The following is a 19,715-nucleotide window of genomic DNA, read 5'->3' as shown; positions in this document are numbered from 1 at the left end:
GTCTATCAATTTTGTTGATCTTTTCAAAAAACCAGCTCCTGGATTCACTGATTTTTTGAAGGGTTTTTTGTGTCTCTATCTCCTTCAGTTCTGCTCTGATCTTAGTGATTTCTTGCGCCTTCTGCTAGCTTTTGCATGTGTTTGTTCTTGCTTCTCTAGTTCTTTTAATTGTTAATTGTTAAATGTTACGGTGTCAATTTTAGATCTTTCCTGCTTTCTCTTGTGGGGATTTATTTAGTGCTATAAATTTCCCTCTACACACTGCTTTAAATGTGTCCCAGAGATTCTGGTATGTTGTATCTTTGTCCTCACTGGTTTCAAAGAACATCTTTATTTCTGCCTTCATTTCGTTATTTACCCAGTATTCATTCAGGAGCAGGTTTTTCAATTTCCATGTAGTTGAGTGGTTTTGAGTGAGTTCCTTAATCCTGATTCTAGTTTGATGGCACTGTGATCTGAGAGACAGTTTGTTTTAATTTCTGTTCTTTTACATTTGCTGAGGAGTGCGCTTTACTTTCAACTATGTGGTCAATTTTGGAATAAGTGTGATGCGGTGCTAAGAATGTATATTCTGTTGATTTGGGGTCGACAGTTCTGTAGATGTCTATTGGGTCCACTTCGAGCAGAGCTTAGGTAAAGTCCTGGATATCCTTGTTAACTTTGTCTCGATGTGTCTAATGTTGATAGTAGGGTGTTAAAGGCTCCCATTACTATTGTGTGGGAGTCTAAGTCTCTTTATAGGTCTCTAAGGGCTTGCTTTATGAATCTGGGTGCTCCTGTATTTGGCACATATATATTTTGGACAGTTAACTCTTCTTGTTGAATTGATCCCTTTGCCACTGTGTAATCGTCTTGTCTCTTTTGATCTTTGTTGGTTTAAAGTCTGCTTTATCAGAGACTAGGATTGCAACCCCTGCTTTTTTTTTGGTTTTCCATTTGCTTGGTAGATCTTCCTCCATCCCTTTATTTTGAGCCTATGTGTGTCTCTGCACGTGAGATGGGTCTCCTGAATACAGCACACTGATGGGTCTTGACTCTTTATCCAATTTGCCAGTCTGTGTCTTTTAATTGGAGCATTTAGCCCACTTGCATTTAAGGTTAATATTGTTATGTGTAAGTCTGATCCTGTCATTATGATGTTAGCTGGTTATTTTGCCCATTAGTTGCTGCAGTTTCTTCCTAGCACCAATGGTCTTTACAATTTGGCATGTTTTTGCAGTGGCTGGTACGTTGTTCCTTTCCATGTTTAGTGCTTCCTTCAGGAGCTCTTTTAAGGCAGGCCTGGTGGTGACAAAATCTCTCAGCATTTCCTTGTCTGTAAAGGATTTTATTTCTCCTTCCTTAACTTATGAAGCTTAGTTTGGCTGGACATGAAATTCTGGGTTGAAAATTCTTCTTTAACAATGTTGAATATTGGTCCCCACTGTCTTCTGGCTTATAGAATTTCTGCAGAGAGATCCGCTCTTAGGCTGATGGGCTTCCCTTTGTGGGTAACCTCATCTTTCTCTCTGGCTGCCCTTAATATTTTTTCCTTCATTTGAACTTTGGTGAATCTGACAACTATGTGTCTTGGAGTTGCTCTTCTCGAGAAGTATCTCTGTGGCGTTCTCTGTATTTCCTGAATTAGAATGTTGGCCTGCCTTGCTAGATTGGGGAAGTTCTCCTGGATAACATCCTGAAGAGTGTTTTCCAACTTGGTTCCATTCTCCCCGTCACTTTCAGGTACACCAATCAAGAGGTAGCTTTGGTTTTTTCACATAGTCCCATGTTTCTTGGAGGATTTGTTCATTTGTTTTTACTCTTTTTTCTCTAAACTTCTCTTCTCGCCTCATTTCATTCATTTGATCCTCAATCACTGATACCCTTTCTTCCGCTTGATCAAATCAGCTACTGAAGCTTGTGCATGCGCCACATAGTTCTCATGCCATGGTTTTCAGCTCCATCGGGTCATTTACGGTCTTCTCTATGCTGTTTATTCTAGTCAGCCATTCATCTAATCTTTTTTTAAGGTTTTTAGCTTATTTGCGATGGGTTCAAACATCCTCCTATAGCTCGGAGAGGTTTGTTATTACCGATCGTCTGAAGCTTTCTTCTCTTAACTCATCAAAGTCATTCTCTGTCCAGCTTTCTTCCATTGCTGGCGAGGAGCTGCTTTCCTTTGGAGGAGAAAAGAAACTCTGATTTTAGAATTTTCAGCTTTTCTGTTTTGGTTTCTCCCCATCTTTGTGGATCTACCTTTGGTCTTTGATGATGGTGATGTGCAGATGGGGTTTTGGTGTAGATGTTCTTTCTGTTTTAGTTTTCCTTCTAACAGCCAGACCCTCAGCTGCAGGTCTGTTGGAGTTTGCTGGAGATTCACTCCAGACCGTTTGCCTGGGCATCACCAACGGAGGCTGTAGAACAGCAAATATTGCAGAACGGTAGATGTTGCTGCCTGATCCTTCTTCTGGAAGCTTCGTGTCAGAAGGGCACCCAGCCGTATGAGGTGTCAGTTGGCCCCTACTGGGAGGTGTCTCCCAGTTAGGCTACTCGGGGATCAGGGACCCACTTGAGGAGGCAGTCTGTCCGTTCTCAGATCTCAAACTCCATGCTGGGAGAATCGCTACTCTCTTCAAAGCTGTCAGGGACGTTTAAGTCTGCCAAAGTTTCTGCTGCCTTTTGTTCATCTATGGCCTACCCATAGATGAACTCCATAGAGGTGGAGTCTACAGAGGCAAGCAGGCCTCTTTGAGCTGCGTTGGGCTCCATTCAGTTCGAGTTTCCCGGCCGCTTTGTATACCTACTCAAGCCTCAGCAATGGTGGGAGCCCCTCCCCCAGCCTCAATGCCGCCTTGCAGTTCCATGTCAGACTGCTGTGCTAGCAGTGAGTGAGGCTCCGTGGGCGTGGGACTCCCCGAGCCAGGCGCAGGATGTAATCTCTTGGTGTGCCATTTGCTAAGACCGTTGGAAAAGTGCAGTATTAGGGTGGGAGTGTCCCGATTTTCCAGGTACCATCTGTCACGGCTTCCTTTGGCTAGGAAAGGGAATTCCCCAACCCCTTGTGCTTCCTGGGTGAGACAATGCCCCGCCCTGCTTCGGCTCACACTCCATGGACTGCACCCACTGTCCGACAAGCCCCAGTGAGATGAACCCGGTACCTCAGTTAGAAATGCAGAAATCACCCGTCTTCTGTGTCACTCACACTGGGAGCTGGAGACTGGAGCTGTTCCTATTCGGCCATTTTGGAACCAGATCGAGTTGTTCTTTATTTCTCTATTAGTTATACCCAGCTTACTTCCAAAAAGAACTTGAAGAAAATGAACTTAAGACTAGGACTTTTTCTCAAATATCTTACAGATTACAGGATGGTTCTTTTGAACTCTGAAAAGTAAGCTGGTTTTGCTGTCACCTTTATGATTGGGTCAGAAGTCATCAGTGCTTTAACAACAGAGTCTTGGGCGTGGTGTTTCCTCCCATCATATTTTCTTTCTTTATATACTTAGAAAGTTCTTCCCAACCACCAGATCAGATAAACTTTGTATTTTTAAAATTGTATTTAGAGTTTCATATGTTTACATTTGTTAAGTCATAGAAAAAGTGTTTTTGCATTTAAAGAGAAACTTGAAATGTCAAATTGATCATACACTAAATTTACACACATATATATTAGATACTGTAATTCTGTTACATACACACCCTAAGACAGTTTCAGATCTTTCTTCTATTCCGGATTCTTTAATAATATTAGGGAATTAGTGCCAGTATGTCAATTACTAAAATTTCATAAACACTGATTCTGCCAGTCACCTATATTATATAAATCTTAAAATGTTTCCAGTAATCATTCAGAATCATTTTGCCAAACACTAATTTAAACTATACAATACGTAGGGAGAGCTGCCATCTTTGAAGCATTGAGTCCTCTTAACCATTTATTAACATAATTTATTCCTTTGCCAAATTTTTCAGTGCCTAGGATATGACAAGCCTCAAACAGAAGACTAATACATTTTATTGCAGTCAGCTTATTCTTGCTGGTATGCAATGAGACTACAATCTAACTGGAAAAAATGCAGACATGAAACAGACACATACACAGGTAGAAACTGAAAAATCAACTGAAAACACACTTAGAAGTAAAAGAGAAGCAGCCTAGGTATAAGATTAATACTAAAGGGAACAATTCTTTTATATACCTGCAATAATCAGATAAATACAATAGGACAATAAAATTTTAAATGTCCTTTAATATCCATTGAGTTTTCTTAACCTCTTCTGAACCACAGGCAAATTTACTAAAGACTTTGCAATATCAAACATTTTTTGCACTCCTTCATTAAATTATACCCAACAGTATAAAATTTTGCTATCATTTTATTTCAGCATTTATATTTATTATTGAAACTGGCTGAACATTTCATTTTTGTTCTTTATGTCAGCAACTGTAATATCACAGTGTTATGCTGGGGTGTGCGCTTTCCTTTTATGTATTCCTGAATGGCTTTATATCCCTGTTTAAAAGTGTAATGTTTTATTGTTTTCTTTTTTAAAAAATTACTGAATAAATGCAGAGGATAATTCAGAAAACACATGACTGAAAAGGAAAAAAAAAAACACACCCATAATCTTACCATCTAGGTGTAGTAATTATAAACATTTTATTGAAATCCTATACATTTTAAAAATGCTTTCATATGTGAGATTGCCATTTACTATGTCATATGTATTTATATATGAGCACACTTTAAATGTGATTTATAATATTAAGTATTTTCATTAACATTGTATAGCTCTCATTACGTATTCAAGTCTTCACATATGCACCTCAGTGAGCAGATAAAATTGGCTTGGGTTTACTTAACAGAGGTGACTTTTTTAATCCAGTCTCTTCCTGAGACCACGGGCTGCAGTGTTCCAGTTCTGCTTTGACAACTCTCATCACATCCAGCTTTTCAAAGTATTCCAGAAGTTGCCTCATGGGCGCCTAGAGCTTTGTTCTCCAGTCCCTACCCACATTTAAAATTCCATCATCTCTGCTACTGTACCCCAACACTTAAGGCTTATACCTAATGCCAAGACTCCTAATACTGTCCCTAAGGGTTTTCGCTTTAGTTCCACCCTTACTGTCCTGGCTTGAAATTCATTTTATTTCTGTACTTGGGTATTTCTCCTTCTCACTTTTAAACTAGGTATTATTTATTTTTATTTAGTATTACATGAAGCTGCTCTCTGTCTATACTATTCTGTTTGGCAATAGTACTGTCATCAATCGTTTTTATTTGTATGATAGTAAACACCTTTGTCAGCTATTTATTTTTTATGTTTCATTTTATTTCAGGTTTTACTTAAAAAGCATATATTGGCTTTTGAGTTATCATATTTGTCATAACTAATAAATTTCAAATTTTTCATTATATTTTATATTTCCTAATTCTGTTTCCACGAATTTTTCTTATATTTTGCTGTATGAAGTACAGCACACATCTTTGGAACTGTTTGCCTGACTTATATACCTGTTTTTCTGGGAGTTTCCCCTTACCTCAACATGGCTATACCTACAACTTTATTATCCTTTGACAAATCTAACTGATCCACAAGTGACACATACTGAAACCCAGACAATGCTTGTCTTCTTGGGACTTTTGTCTGAAACGTCAAAGCCAGAACTGGTTCAACTTAAAACTCAGTAATTGTTAGTAATGTTTCCTGCTAGGCAAAGAAAAAGCTCCTTTGTAGCTAGAAAAAATGAAGCTAGTTACAAGCTGGGAAAAAAAAAAAAAAAGATGGAAAGTGCTAGCCATGTTGGAATCCCTAATGTTCTTCAAGTCCAGCTGGGTCTATTTATTGCTTGGGACATTTCTGTCACTAACATAAACACAGGTTTATGTTGTTGTAGATTAAGGGGGGGGGGTACCCAGATCTGTAATATGCATCTTTGATTTCTCCAATACTGCTGTCTTGGTAGTTCTCCACCTTTCTAACTTTTCCTACTTTTTAGTTTACTGTTTACACACGGTGGTAGTTTCCAAAGTCCTTTTCTCCCTCTACTTTCTTTTTCTGGAGAAACCCCTCTATACTCACAGGCTTCATCCACTACTGTATCTTTGATGATGTCTGAGTTCATTAGTGTAGCGTTCTCTATTACACTTCAGACTTTATTTTCATTTGCTTAGTATTCATCTCCATCTAATTCACAGGCATCTCAAATTTGATACAGCCAAAATTATATCAATTCCTCTAAGTATGCTTTTTTCTGTGATCTGTCCTAATCATACCACTAATCATCTACACTAGAAATCTTAGACTCAAACATTTCTCCATCTTCCTCATTCCCCACAACAAAATATGCATAAATCCTTCCTTAATCAGTCTCCTGTCTCGTTGTTTCAGTTTAGACTTACTTCTGATGTAAACCTGAGTCCATCAAGCATATAGACCACTATGATGTGTGAAGAACTCTGCAAGGTGCGAAGACAGTCTTTGGCCTCAAGGAGCTATCATCTAGATTGTGGAACAAATGTTGCTATCTACATTCTTCTCATATCTGATTAAAAAAAGTATTTACATGAATAAAATACTACTCTGGATGTACTCATATCCTTGATTACAGTGGTTCTCAAAATGTGGGGCATAGGCACATTGAGGGCAAGGCTCATGAGGCCTTTCCCAGGGCCTGTGAGGTCAATACTATTTTCATTATACTATTAACAGTAAGACTTCGCTTTTTTCACTGTGTTGAAGTTTGCCAACAATGATGCAAAAGCAATGTTGGGTAAAATTCCTAATTTTAGCTCAAATCAAGGTAGTAACACTCAACTATTATTTTAGGAATGTATTCTTCACTGTCATAAATTCCCAGTAAGAAAAAACTAAGCCACAATGTCCTTGATGAACCAATAAAAATCATGTCAGGTTTGCCGGGCACAGTGGCTCACACCTGTAATCCCAGAACTTTGGGAGGCTGAGGCGGGCGGATCACAAGGTCAAGAAATCGAGACCATCCTGACCAACATGGTGAAACCCTGTCTCCACTAAAAATACAAAAATTAGCCAGGCATGGTGGTATGTGTCTGTAATCCCAGCTACTCGGGAGGCTGAGGCAGGAGAACCGCTCGAACCTGGAAGGCAGAGGTTGCAGTGAGCCAAGATCACGCCACTGCACTCCAGCCTAGGCGAGAGAGCGAGACTGTCTCAAAAAAAAAAAAAAAAAAAATCATGTCGAGTATACAAACCTTTCACATGCTGTACTCTTATTGAACTTTTCTTCTTATAGAACCATACTCATTCTTTAAAGCTCAGATTATCTACTATTTCGTTTTTCCTCTGAGAGGTCTTCCTCTCCTCTAACTTCCCCAACACACACTTATCCCTGTTCCCCCCAAATATCTTTTCTGATCTCTCTTGGTCTTTGTTCGTATCTCACAGCCTTTACTTTTTTCTGGGTGAGAAGGAGATGGTGATTTCTGTGTCTTTCCTTCCCATTTGGAAAGTAAGTATCACTGGATTAACACACACTATAAAAGGATAATGGATTTTAATGATTATTCTGGGACACTACTTAAACAGTTCACACCATCATGCTCTAAAGGCATAAAAGCTTATTTACTGTCTTGAAGGTTACTTTTCATCTTGTTTATTTCTCCTCTCCATCTCCTCCCTGCTTCTCCCACTTCTCTTTTATTCCTTAAAACCACTGATGTTGCACTCAAGCAGAATTTAGCTCTATTAGTAACACGCTGTGCTAAAATTTTTCTGATTCTCTGTGAATAAATCTGCCTTCTTTATTTTTTTATTCTTTGTTAGTAATTTGTCATTCTTTGAACTTTTTAAGTTTCTTTTCATGGGTGTAAAGATCAGAACTAGATACAATATTGTAGTTGAAGGATTAATACCTAAATTCTTAGATTTTGTGTTCCTGTTAGAACTTTGTAAACGGATATTTTGTTTTGTGCTTATTTTTGAATAAGAAACTTCCTGAAACTGATTTTTTTTGCTCTATTGTGGGCTTCAGTTACTTTTTTTGCTTTTTAAATCTACGATGTTTGAATGTCATGCAACTTAATTTTCTTAAATTGCCAACCTGCTATACTCTGATGTATAGAACTTTATCAACTGCTTTAACCATTAATTAAAAATTTCCATTATCATCGAGACACAGTATCTTACAACAAAGAAGCTTCTAGGTTAGCGATTATAGAGTACTAAAATTCTTAAAAGACTTCACACTATTTAGTCACATTTATTTCCACAAACACTTTTCAGTACCTATTATAGGTTAGGATTTAAACTGGTATTTGGATATCATTACCTACTTGGTATTTTACTGTACAATCAGTCCAGTTTACAGAAGAGGTTCATTCTAAGATTTTTAGGATACTTACAATACATACCCCAACTGAAACAAAAAAAGTTCCTCAACTAATTTACAAATGCCTGTTTAGCCTACGATGCCAAAAATATAACATTTCTTTTACCTAGAGAATCATCAACACATATAATTGTTGCAGTATTAGTGATTAAACACAACTTTTAAAAAAAGGAAATGCCGTTGCATCCCAAATAAAGCAAAGACATTTTATTTAAACTTCACACATACACAAAGTATAATGTGGGTGTATTTTAAAAGATATAGATGAAGAAACATCGATGATTAACAAATTTAATATCAAAACCATCTTTTCATTATCTGAGTGGGTCCAATCTAATAACATGACCAGAAAATTTTCTCCAGCTGTTAGAGAAATGTAACAGCAGAACTCAGAGATCTGAAACATAAGGGACTTGGCTGGGCGCGGTGGCTCACGCCTGTAATCCTGGCACTCTGGGAGGCCGAGGCAGGTGGATCACGAGGTCAAGAGATTGAGACCATCTTGGCCAACATAGTGAAACCTCGTCCCTAGTAAAAATACAAAAACTAGCTGGGCGTGGTGGCGCACGCCTGTAGTCCCAGCTACTCAGGAGGCTGAGGTAGGAGAATAGATTGAACCCAGGAGGCGGAGGTTGTAGCGAGCCCAGATTGCGCCACTGCCCTCTAGCCTGGCGACAGAACGAGACTCTGTCTCAAACAAAAAAAAAAAAAGAGAAACATAAGAGACCTTACCTACTGTTACTGTAGGAGACCATAAGGAAAACATAAAGGAACAAGGACAGTTTCTAGGAGCAAAGACTGTCCCCAAGTAAGAGTCTACAAGGCAACAGAATCTCAGTACTGCAATGACAAGGAACTGAATTTAGCTAGGAATCTTAAATGAGCTTGGAAGCAGATCTTCCCCAGAGCCTCTAGTAAAGAACAGAGCCCCAAGCAACACCTTGATTTCAGCCTTGTAAAGCTCTAAACAGAAGACCCAGATGAGCCTACGCAGATTTCCAACCGACAGAAAACTGAGATGACAAATATTCAAAGCTAAGTTCATGGTAATTTGTTAAGGCAACAAGAAAACTAATACAGATGGCAGGTTCCAGGAACAAATGTATTTCAAAGTAGCCAGAGCAAAGGATGGGAAAGGAAAAAACGGAAGACAAGTTAGGGATGAAGTTGGTGAGGCAGATAGGGTCTAGGTTATGAAAAATTAAGATTTTATTATGTAAGCTACGAAGAGATGCGAAAACTTTAATTTTGTGGGAGAGATGATGGATAATGACAAATGACAGAAATGTTGTTAACTGGGGATGAGGAGGAGAAAATAGGCAGGGAGATTAATGAAGAATGTATTATGAACATCTGGGCTACAGATGATGAAAGCCTGAACCAAAGCAATGGGAACACAAAAAGGCAGAAAAACCAGTATGCTTTTGGTATATTTCAGAAGCAAAAAAGGTCTTCATTCCGGACTAATAGTGGGGATTACAGAGCAGTCACTGATGACTCAAAGTATTTTAGCATCAGTAATGTGGTGGATGATGATGTTCAACAATCAACATAAGGAATACAAGGAAGCATAATATTTTGTGGTGGCTAACAACTGGAAACAAAGGGGAAATATATTTTCCTCTAATTGCAAAATAACGGAGACAAAGTTAAGAATTTTAAAGCAGCAAGAAAACATAAATAACATCTATTTCGTTAGGCTCGATTACCTCTGCTGTTGCTTTCTGGATAGGCAAGTGTAGGCTTACTTGGGGAGCGTCGTAGATCACTATTAAGGAAAGGCTTATCCGAAGGATATACTACATATGGAGATGAAGAATGCCGAACCATGCTTCCATTAGACCTTGATGGCTCAGCTAAGATGTTCTAAAAAATAAAGACACAAATTACCTTTCAAAAGTGTGAACCACAAATAGCCGATTTAAACCACAAATATTTATGACTGAGAACTAGACTGTCCATACAGACAAGAGAAAAAAATCCACTGACTAGAAACGACAGAATTCAATCAATAAAGAAATACAACTTTTAAAGTGTTTCATATTAGTCTAAATATAGCCATAAGCCAGACACTACAAAAGAAAATAATGTTCATACAACTTGAATACAAATGCTGTGCAGAAATACTTACACGATACAATGAATGTAAACACTGTAGTTAAAAATATATACTGTGAAATATACATTCAGAAAAATAAATACATTATTTTTACAGGACCAGAAATTGCTACAAATGACTGAATTACTCTATTCCCCATCAATAAACTACTAATTGAATATTTAGAGTATTCAAAACTCCAGAAAGAAAATAAGGCACTGTCCCTGCCTCAAATAATATACATTTAATTAACAAAAAAGAAAATAATTAGAAAACAACATTAAGGCCCATCAAACACTCAAATATAAAACTTTATTTCCACAGTACACCATTCTGTCATGAATGAGATTCTGTTAAATTTAGGATTCCACATAATAATTTCAACCCAGAGGATGCTAACTGTGGAGTTTTATTTGTTGTAGGCAACTTCCTATTGACAGATGGTCCCAGACTGGTGGAATTAACTAAGAAGCTGAGGGCTAAGGTGGAAAATATGACTGCTAGCTGTTCAAAATGTTCAGACATCCACTTTCCTTCCTCAAACCACCACAGCAAACTATGTTTTTCAATTCTTACCTTTGAAAACTTAAATTTACCAGAATAATCCGTGTTCGTAAAAGTACAAGAACAAAATGAATATTTAAAACAGTAAACAATCTCCTGAAACAAAGGTTATCGAAATATCTGCACTGTATTTAAATCTTACTTAAAAATTAAAGATTTTACTTCCATGTTAAAAATCATGCAAATTTCCAGTTGATTTAAGAAAGCAAATATAAAAGATTTTCTATTTATATAAATATAAAACACACTATGGCTATGAAAATCAAAAGTGGGGACAAAGAGCTTAGGTGGGTAGGGCCAAGTCTTAAAAGTGGTACTCAAATAAGTGCTAAGTCTACTATAGTATGTTCATATATAACAAAGACTACTATTTGTCATTTTCCAAACTTAATGGCAAATTGGCATCTGGTTTTAGAGGTAACTGGAAAACAGGATGAGTTTTCAATTCTTTATAATACGGTCAAAGGTCTTGCAAAGCATCCTCAATTATCGCATAGCTTAAAAGTCACAGAGAACCTCAAGTTTTCATTGGTTATTTACAACCCACCAGAATCCTATCATTTAATATTCAAAAATATTAAGTGACTTGCCGACCACCCTCTGTCCAGTCAGGAGAATCCCATTAATTATGTGATTAACTAATAAACTAGTTCCCAAAATGGAACTACCTCTGTTCTACATTTTATATGTTAGTGGGTTTGCCCTTTACTATTTTATATCACTCCTCATGACCTATACATTTTTATTATCTGTATGCCCTGTGGTACAATAAAAAATATATTTAGTCTTTTGTCCTTGGTTTCAGACAGAGATTCAAAAACTCCTAGAATTTCTTAAGTGATAGGGTGTCCTTGTTAGGCTGATGAGGGGACTCAAGGTAGGGCACCTAGATAGCTTCAGGTTTGAAGGTATCTTCTGGAAGCTGGTTGCCAGTAAAACCAACCACTAGATTATAAAGAGTTACAAATTTCAGCCAGGCACACGGTGGCTCATGCCTGTAATCTCAGCACTTTAGGAGGCTGAGCTGGGTGGATCACTTGAGGTCAGGAGTTCAAGACTAACCTGGCCAACATGGTGAAACTCTGGCTCTATCTAAAATACAAAACAATGAGTCGAGTGTGGTGGCGTGCCCTGTAAACCCAATTACTCGGGAAGCCGAGGCAGGAGAATCGCTTGAACCCAGGAGGTGGATGTTGCAGTGAGCCAAGATTGGGCCACTGTACTACAGCCTGGGCAACAGAGTGAGACTCCATCTGTGTGTGTGTGTGCGTTGGGGGGAGGGAGGTGCGGTGGGTAAGAGTTACAAATTTCAGTCCTAGGCCCTGACCTCAGGGGAGGTAAGGGGCTGAGATTGAGCCCAGTGACCAGTGGATAAATTACTCAATTATGTACCTATGTAATGAAAGCTCAATGAAACCTCTTGAATAATGAGGTTTGGGGAGCTTCTAGATTGTTGAACATACTGATAGCTGGGAAGGTGCTGTACCACAGAGAATATAGAAGCCCTTTCACACCTTGCCCTATGTCTCCTCCATTTGGCTGTTCCTGAGTTGTGTCCTTTATATAACTGAAATTGCTTAAGTACAGTCTTTCCTGAATACTGTGAGCCGTTCCTGGAAAGTTGCAGGAATCCCTTAATTTGTAGTCAGCTGAGCAGAAATGCAGATGCTCTGCGAACTCTGACTTGACTTGGGGGTGGGCAGTCTTGTGAAATGGAGCCCCTTAATGTATGGGGGTCTGAGCTACATCTGGGCAGTGACAGAATTAAAATAATTTTAGGACACCCAGTTGGTGTAGCATTTTTGCTGGAGAAATTAAGTTCTAATAAAGGAGTTTTATTCTGTTCAATAAATCTGTTGAATATTAACTACACATTTCCTCCACAAACAGGAAACTGCACATCACTTATAAAAGATTATCCTTTTCAACAAAGTTACTATAACCCTTTAAGAGATCATCAAAAGCTTTTGAGCTTCTTTATATTTAACAAATAGCACAAATATCATAGGACGGCTGTGTAGAAAGGAGCCCAAGTCTAACTCCCAATCCACTAATCTTTCCATGACCCTAAGCACTCAGGAAAAATTATTTCAAACAAAACATGATTGAAGGAGAAACTTTCAGGATTAAAGGCAAAATGTTTAATGTGATCACTATCTTTTCCTGCAGCCTTTAGTTGTTAGGGCAAATATCTCATTTAGGAACACACAATTCAACAAATATTTACTGAACATCTTTTTATGACACTGTGTGAAGTATGAAGCATAATTTAAAAATGCATATTACTTGCTTTATAAGTGGAACAGGCAACACAGCTGCAAGACATTAGCTAGATAAAACTCAAATACAAAAGAGTAGGTGGGAACTGCTAAACTGGATGTGATAGAGACTAAGTGCAAATTAAATTCAGATGCATTCAATAGAACATTGCTTCAGATCAGTATGGTAAAGGAAGGTCTTTATTAGTGCTGAAATCAATACTGGGTCTTGTAGATTGACATGTATTCTAATAGGCAAGCTAGAAATGGGTATGAAAGGCAATTATTTCTAGGTTAATGAATACATTAGTTTAGCTGAAAAAAGAGTTTGTGTACACATGTTGAGGAAATAAAATTGGAGAAGTCAAGGTCCAATGGTGGAGAAACATGAGGTAGGGCTCTGAGCAGCGCAATCAATGCAATAGCTTCAAAGTAAAAATCAATACAATCATCAACAAATGTAAAAAAGCATTCAATAAAATTCAACATCCAGCTATTATTTTTTAAAAAACTTATTTCCTTATGATAATACAAAGTTTTACAAGAAAACATGGCAAACATACTTAATGATGGAAAACTTGAAATATTCCTTTTAAAATCAGTAATAAGACAAAGATATCTACATCAATTCTAGTCAAGATTGTATTTCATTTCCTAGTCTGCACACTAAGATTAAAAAAAAAAGAATAACAGCTGTTAAGATTGAAAAGGAAGAATCCCAGTTTTGGATTATGACCATCTAAATAGAAAAAACCAAAAAATCTTCAATTATGAGAATTAAGTCTGGAAGGTTGCTGGGTAAAAGAGATATGCAAGAGTCAGTAATTTTATATATTAGAAAATGCAACTTATGAAAATATATATCACGCAACTAAAAACTAGAAATAAATTGAACAATATACAAGACATGAAATTATACAAGTACTGAAAAATGTAAAAGTTCTAAATAAATGGAGTAACATAACATTCAGACAGAAGGGTCAATATCCTAAACATATCAGTTATACCCAAATTAAGCTAGAAATTCAATAAAATCTCAATCAAAATTCCAATAGCAGGTTCTAGAATTTCTACTGAAGAAAAGCAAAGGACCAACAATAGCTAATGTTTCTCTTGAGTAACAAGGAGGTAAATGCCTCCCCCCACCACAGCGGGTATCTAAGTAGGAGAGACAAATAAAACAAAGGGATAAAGAGCCAGGTAACACACCCATACGCATATGGAAATGAACATATTGCAAACCATTGGAGAAAGGATGAATTTTCAACAAGTAGTGTGGGGACAATTGTGTATTTTAAGTAAAACCATTAAATTGGATCCCTATCTCACAGCATACAAATTAATTTCAAGTAAATTAAGGACATAAAGTCTCCAACTTTAAATTATGTAGGAAAAAAATACAGAAGAATACAACCAAGGCCTTGGAGAAAGGAAGAATTTCCTAAACAGAAATCACTAATTATAAAAAGACTAACAAATTTTACACTAAAAGTAACAACTATTAATCAAAAGGTATCAAAGACAAGCCAACCTGTCCTTGGAACAGTCTTAACAAACTGATAATTAACATCCACAATATGTAAAAGAATGCAAACAGGCAACCCAATTGAAAAACAGGCAAAAGACACGAACAGGTATTTCACAGAAGAAAACACACACACAAGAAAGTAAAGGTACACAAAAAACAGGGTGCATATTCACCAATGATAAGAGGCGCACAAATCAGGAAAAGAATAGGACATCATTTCACACACACGGCAAAAATTTACAAGTGGGACAATACTATCCATTTAAGAGGACACAGAATAAAGAGGGCTGTTGGTATAATCACTTGGTAAAACAATTTAGTATGACCGAGTAAAGCTGAAGATGCACGTGCTCTGTGAACCAGATAATTCATTCAGTTATATTAGCTGAACGATTTTCTCTCTTCTTTCTTGAAAATGACATGAGTTGAGTCACAGTACATATTCCATGACCCACTACTGAGTTGTAATCCAGAGCCCAGTCTGAGGTCTGAAAAAAAAAAAACAATCACTGCTCTAGAGTTGCCCCTTGGAAACATTTTCTCTCAGGACCCCTTTACACTCTAAAAAATTCAGTGAAAAGAATAGCACTATTTTACATTTCTGCAGATCTCTTTAATGTTTGCCTTAAAAAAAGAATGCTGGATTCTCTTATCTAGTTCCACATTCACTCTGTTGGATACGTTATTTTGTTTGACATATTAAAGAAGATCTAGTCTACCACAAACGTGGTCATTACAGAAGGATCTTGTAGACTCGGAGAGGGTCTTGGAGATCTCCAAGGGTTGTGAGACCATACTTCGAGAACTGCACTCTAGAGAAACATTTGCCATGTACAGCATATAAGAATGAATACAACAGTGTTGTTTATAATATCTGGCAAACAAATGAACAACAAAACTTATTAAATCCAAAGCCCATTAAGATACTGTCATTTACTAGCTAGATTTTTGACTCAACCTCTCTGTGACTCATTTTGCTCATTTGAAAAAGGAAATATTAATGCCAGTCTCAGAAGGTTATTGTGAGGATTAAATGAGTTAACATACGAAAAGTGCTTAAAGTGCCTTTAAGGACTATGCATGCCAGATAGTCCTATATAAATACCATACATTATAATCTTAAAATATGAGGTACTGGGTGGGCGTGGGAAGGAGAAGGAAGACACAAAGAGGTACATGAATACATGAAGGTATTCATTTTATTATTCTCAAAAAGTAAATCTTATATTTAATATTATAAAATGTATGATAGCCATAAAACATTTTTAAGGGAAATTAATACGGAGCTACGGTGCAGCTTGGTCGAAGGAACTATCTCAAAAGTCAGAGAGACAATTAAGAGATTAGTTCATTAATCACCAAGGTTACTGTGAAAACATTACAAGGCTGACATGAAAGACACTCTTGTGTGTTTCAACGCAATGCTGTCCATACTTCTATATGGAATTAATTTCACTACGCCCAATCATAGTTGCTTTCCTGCCTTTTCCACCAGTCGAGTTTATCAATTCAAGAGCAATCACTCAATAAATGTCGCCTAGACCTAACTGAAACCTATCGCCCTATCCATGTTGTTCACATTTGAGATTTACAGGGTTGAGGCTTCCTAAAGACGGTTATTCATTAATCTACTTGTTAAAAATCCTGGCCTGTAAAGCATCTCAATGTACTTATAAGTAGCTCCATATGGGTTTATCAATGTTGAAAACAGCTGAATATAACAGTTGTTAATCTTCACAATGGGGAAATCTGAATACGAGTTGTGTTTTCAGTTCATGGTACAGTTTTAACAAGTTTTGTTTTGTTTTTTTTTAATGTTGCCTACTGTTAAGATCAGCTGTTTGTTAAGCTAAGTGCTTTTCCAATGCTTCTGAAAATGGCAGCCTTATTTCTGATGGGCCATCTAAGCAGGACCTTTTCTTACGCACCAAGAAACCAACTAAATTTAGTCATTTTTGTTTTGAGAAACAGTAGCTTCGAAATTAGACATTTTGATGTAGCAGATTGAGTTATGCTTGTTATACTTTGATTTGTGGAGGATCCTAGACACTCTTAGTGTACCCTTGATATTTAGAATCCAATTGAAGCTGAGCTTAGCACAAAAAAATGTATATGCCTTCCTAATGAACGGTCTTTGGGGTTTCTGTCAAGGCTACCATATTAAGTACTAAGAGCTGACTATATCCCAGTGCCAATGCTCAGCTAGGTGTCCTTGGCATAACGCAGCTCAATTAAACGTTTATTTAATATTTTATTTTATAGAAACAGAGTCGCACTGTCGCCCAGGCTGAAGAGCAGTGGCACTATCATAGCTCACTTCAGCCTCGAACTCGTTGGGCTCAAGTGATCTTCCTGCCTCAGCCTCCCTAGTAGCTGGTATTACAGGCATGAGCCACGCACCGACTCAACTCAACATTTGTATGAGTATTCCTTTTCCTTGTTCAGTCTTCAAGTGCTTAACTTTTGAGAGCAGTGAAAAGTCCTCTTCTCCCAAGTTTAATCACTTCTCCTATAAAATCTCATCCATCTGCTGACACTTCTAATAGTTTCTTTTACTTTTTTGTTTTACTGACCTAATCCTGAATAACCTTAAATTGCTGCTTTCATTACTTCTTAACTTCCCCAAACCTCTCTGCAAACTTCTAATTCCCATTCTGCTGAATGCGTAGGTTGTTGAAAACCGCGGCGTTGGAAAGCTTTGATAGAAATGTTGGAGCTCTTATTTCTCCACTGTTAATACTTTTGGTCCCATTATTACAAATTCTAACAAGTCTGCGAAAGCTGAAACTGACTTCTCCAAGGTGACCAAGCTTTCCTTTTTTGTTGTTGTTGTTTTTTGTTTGTTTTGAGACAGAGTCTCACTCTGTCGCCCGGGCTGGAGTGCAGTGGCGCGATCTCGGCTCACTGCAAGCTCCGCCTCCCGGGTTCACGCCATTCTCCTGCCTCAGCCTCCCGAGTAGCTGGGACTACAGGCGCCCGCCACCACGCCCGGCTAGTTTTTTGTATTTTTTAGTAGACACGGGGTTTCACCGTGTTAGCCAGGATGGTCTCGATCTCCTGACCTCGTGATCCGCCCGTCTCGGCCTCCCAAAGTGCTGGGATTACAGGCGTGAGCCACCGCGCCCGGCCCAAGATGACCAGACTTTCTTAGCGTTCCCCACTCCTTCCCCGCTTAGATTCTAGAAAATAACTTTACCCTGATACTCTTCTAGTTTCTTCCCTCACCATCCTTTTTCCACGTTTTTACCTACGTTTCCAATCCACGTCATCCAACTCTACCTCCGTATTACTTCTTCGAATTCCCCACTAAAGTTTCCTGAAAGCACCACCGTCCTAGCACATACTCCAAAATTCCTGCATTGCCTTTTTCTCCTTCCTCTACTCTTGGGACAAGCAATTACAATTCCTTCGACACGCAACTAGCTCCATCTTCCCTTCTAGGAAACTTTCTCTGGCCTACCCAAGCACTGTTAATCACGCCCCTCGAGATTATTCTACTAAGGTAGCACTTGCTAAATTGTATTGCGTAGTAATCACTAATTACGTGTAGTTTCTCTTCAGTGCTTTGCTCCTTCAAAGCAGGGTTTCTATTCTATTCATTTGAACCCTAACAGTATGCCAGGCATCGAACATTTGCTAATGTGGAGAAATAAGAGCTCCAACATTTACTTCCTATCAAAGCTTTCCAACGCCGCGGTTTTCAACAACGTAAGCATTCGACACTCCAATTTGACAAATACCAGTGAATATCAGTTAATAAACTGGCTGGTGACCTTTGATGAGGCAAAAACAATATTTAAAATCAATTCCCCCTATCGCCTCTCCAGAATGGCATTTCCACAGTGAAGTTCCAGTAATTCTAGGTGGCGGGAAGCGCGCGCTCCGGCTACGAGGATCACACAACGAAGTTCATGTGGACGGCAGTGGGAGGCACTGCAGGGATAGTTAACACCATAAGCAACGACTACTATGCGCTCGAGAGACGGCGGACTACTACTCTGCAGCTGTCTCTTAAAATCACCGACGCGCCTACCTGCTCTGGCGAGTTTCCTAGAGGGGCCGCTAAACTCACGTGACCAAACGAGCTACGTTTTCGCAGGCCAGGGAGTGGGCAGTTATCCCAGTTGGGCCTTGAGAATGTTAGGCAACCGGGGTTGCTACGCCGAAAGGTGAATGAAGGATGGGGAACAGAGACGGCCAGTCTCTGTTCCAGTTTCACTGGAAGCCAGAGGGTGCAGTCTCGACAGAGGAACAGTGAATGGAAGCTTGGGGAGCGCGGGGCAATCTAGGCACTCCCGCCGTCCTCCGGAATTGACTCAGAAGCTGGACTGACAGAGCCCTGAAAGTGAGGAAACTCAAAAGAGGCGCTTGGGACCGACGTGGGGACCACTCGCGCCAACTGCTGCTTACCGACAACTGGGAACCAGAAGCCGCAGAGACAGACGCCGCCGCCATCTTTCAGCCTGCCCAGGGGGGTCTCCGCACCTTGGGGGCGGTCTGGGTTCTCGTGCTCTTCTCCAAGACTCGGGAGCCGCCCACCAGGGGCGACCCTGGGCTGAACCCCTGATGGAAAAGGGCAACGGTGCTGGTGCTCGGCTTGGAAACCCCTGCCACACACCCCCTCAGGGCCGCCTACGTTCACACCGTACACAGAAAAGGCAACACGTCCTAACGGACGTCTTCCCTAGCCAATCAAAACAGCAGACGTCTTTTAGTAGCAGGAGAGAATCCGCCTCTTCCCTGGTGACGTCACAAGGTAGCGCGTAACTGGGCCTGCTGGGGGCCGACAACGCCGCGGGCTACTGGCCGGCTCTGCGGGGATTCTACGGTGGGGCAGGCCTCCTCCAGTAAGAAGCGTGGGCGAGTAGTGTTGTCGCCAGTGGCAACCGAACGGAGTAATGGAGATAAAACAAAAGCGAA

The 19,715-nt window shown here is 39.0% G+C and overlaps 1 protein-coding gene across 3 annotated transcripts in view; it reads right to left on the bottom strand.

Moving 5' to 3' along the window:
- The window catches only part of CEP57 (centrosomal protein 57kDa), a 44,333-nt gene extending 24,844 nt beyond the window's left edge, over positions 1-19,489 (bottom strand). For 2 of the 3 annotated variants that reach the window (XM_012000948.1, XM_012000949.1), the window contains exons 1-2: positions 19,206-19,489; positions 10,057-10,213 (exon numbers count right to left, since the gene is read on the bottom strand). In XM_012000948.1, the coding sequence (XP_011856338.1) occupies positions 10,057-10,213; positions 19,206-19,250 (202 nt within the window). In that variant the 5' untranslated portion in view covers positions 19,251-19,489. Of the gene's footprint in view, positions 1-10,056; positions 10,214-13,890; positions 13,934-19,205 lie in introns of all 3 variants that reach the window. The other variant, XM_012000950.1, reaches the window with a different exon arrangement.
- Positions 19,490-19,715: the final 226 nt, after the last annotated feature.

The sequence above is a fragment of the Mandrillus leucophaeus genome, unplaced genomic scaffold (genome assembly GCF_000951045.1).
Source record: "Mandrillus leucophaeus isolate KB7577 unplaced genomic scaffold, Mleu.le_1.0 Scaffold643, whole genome shotgun sequence".
Taxonomy (NCBI): Eukaryota; Metazoa; Chordata; class Mammalia; order Primates; family Cercopithecidae; genus Mandrillus; species Mandrillus leucophaeus.
This window is presented reverse-complemented; position numbering and strand designations above follow the sequence as displayed.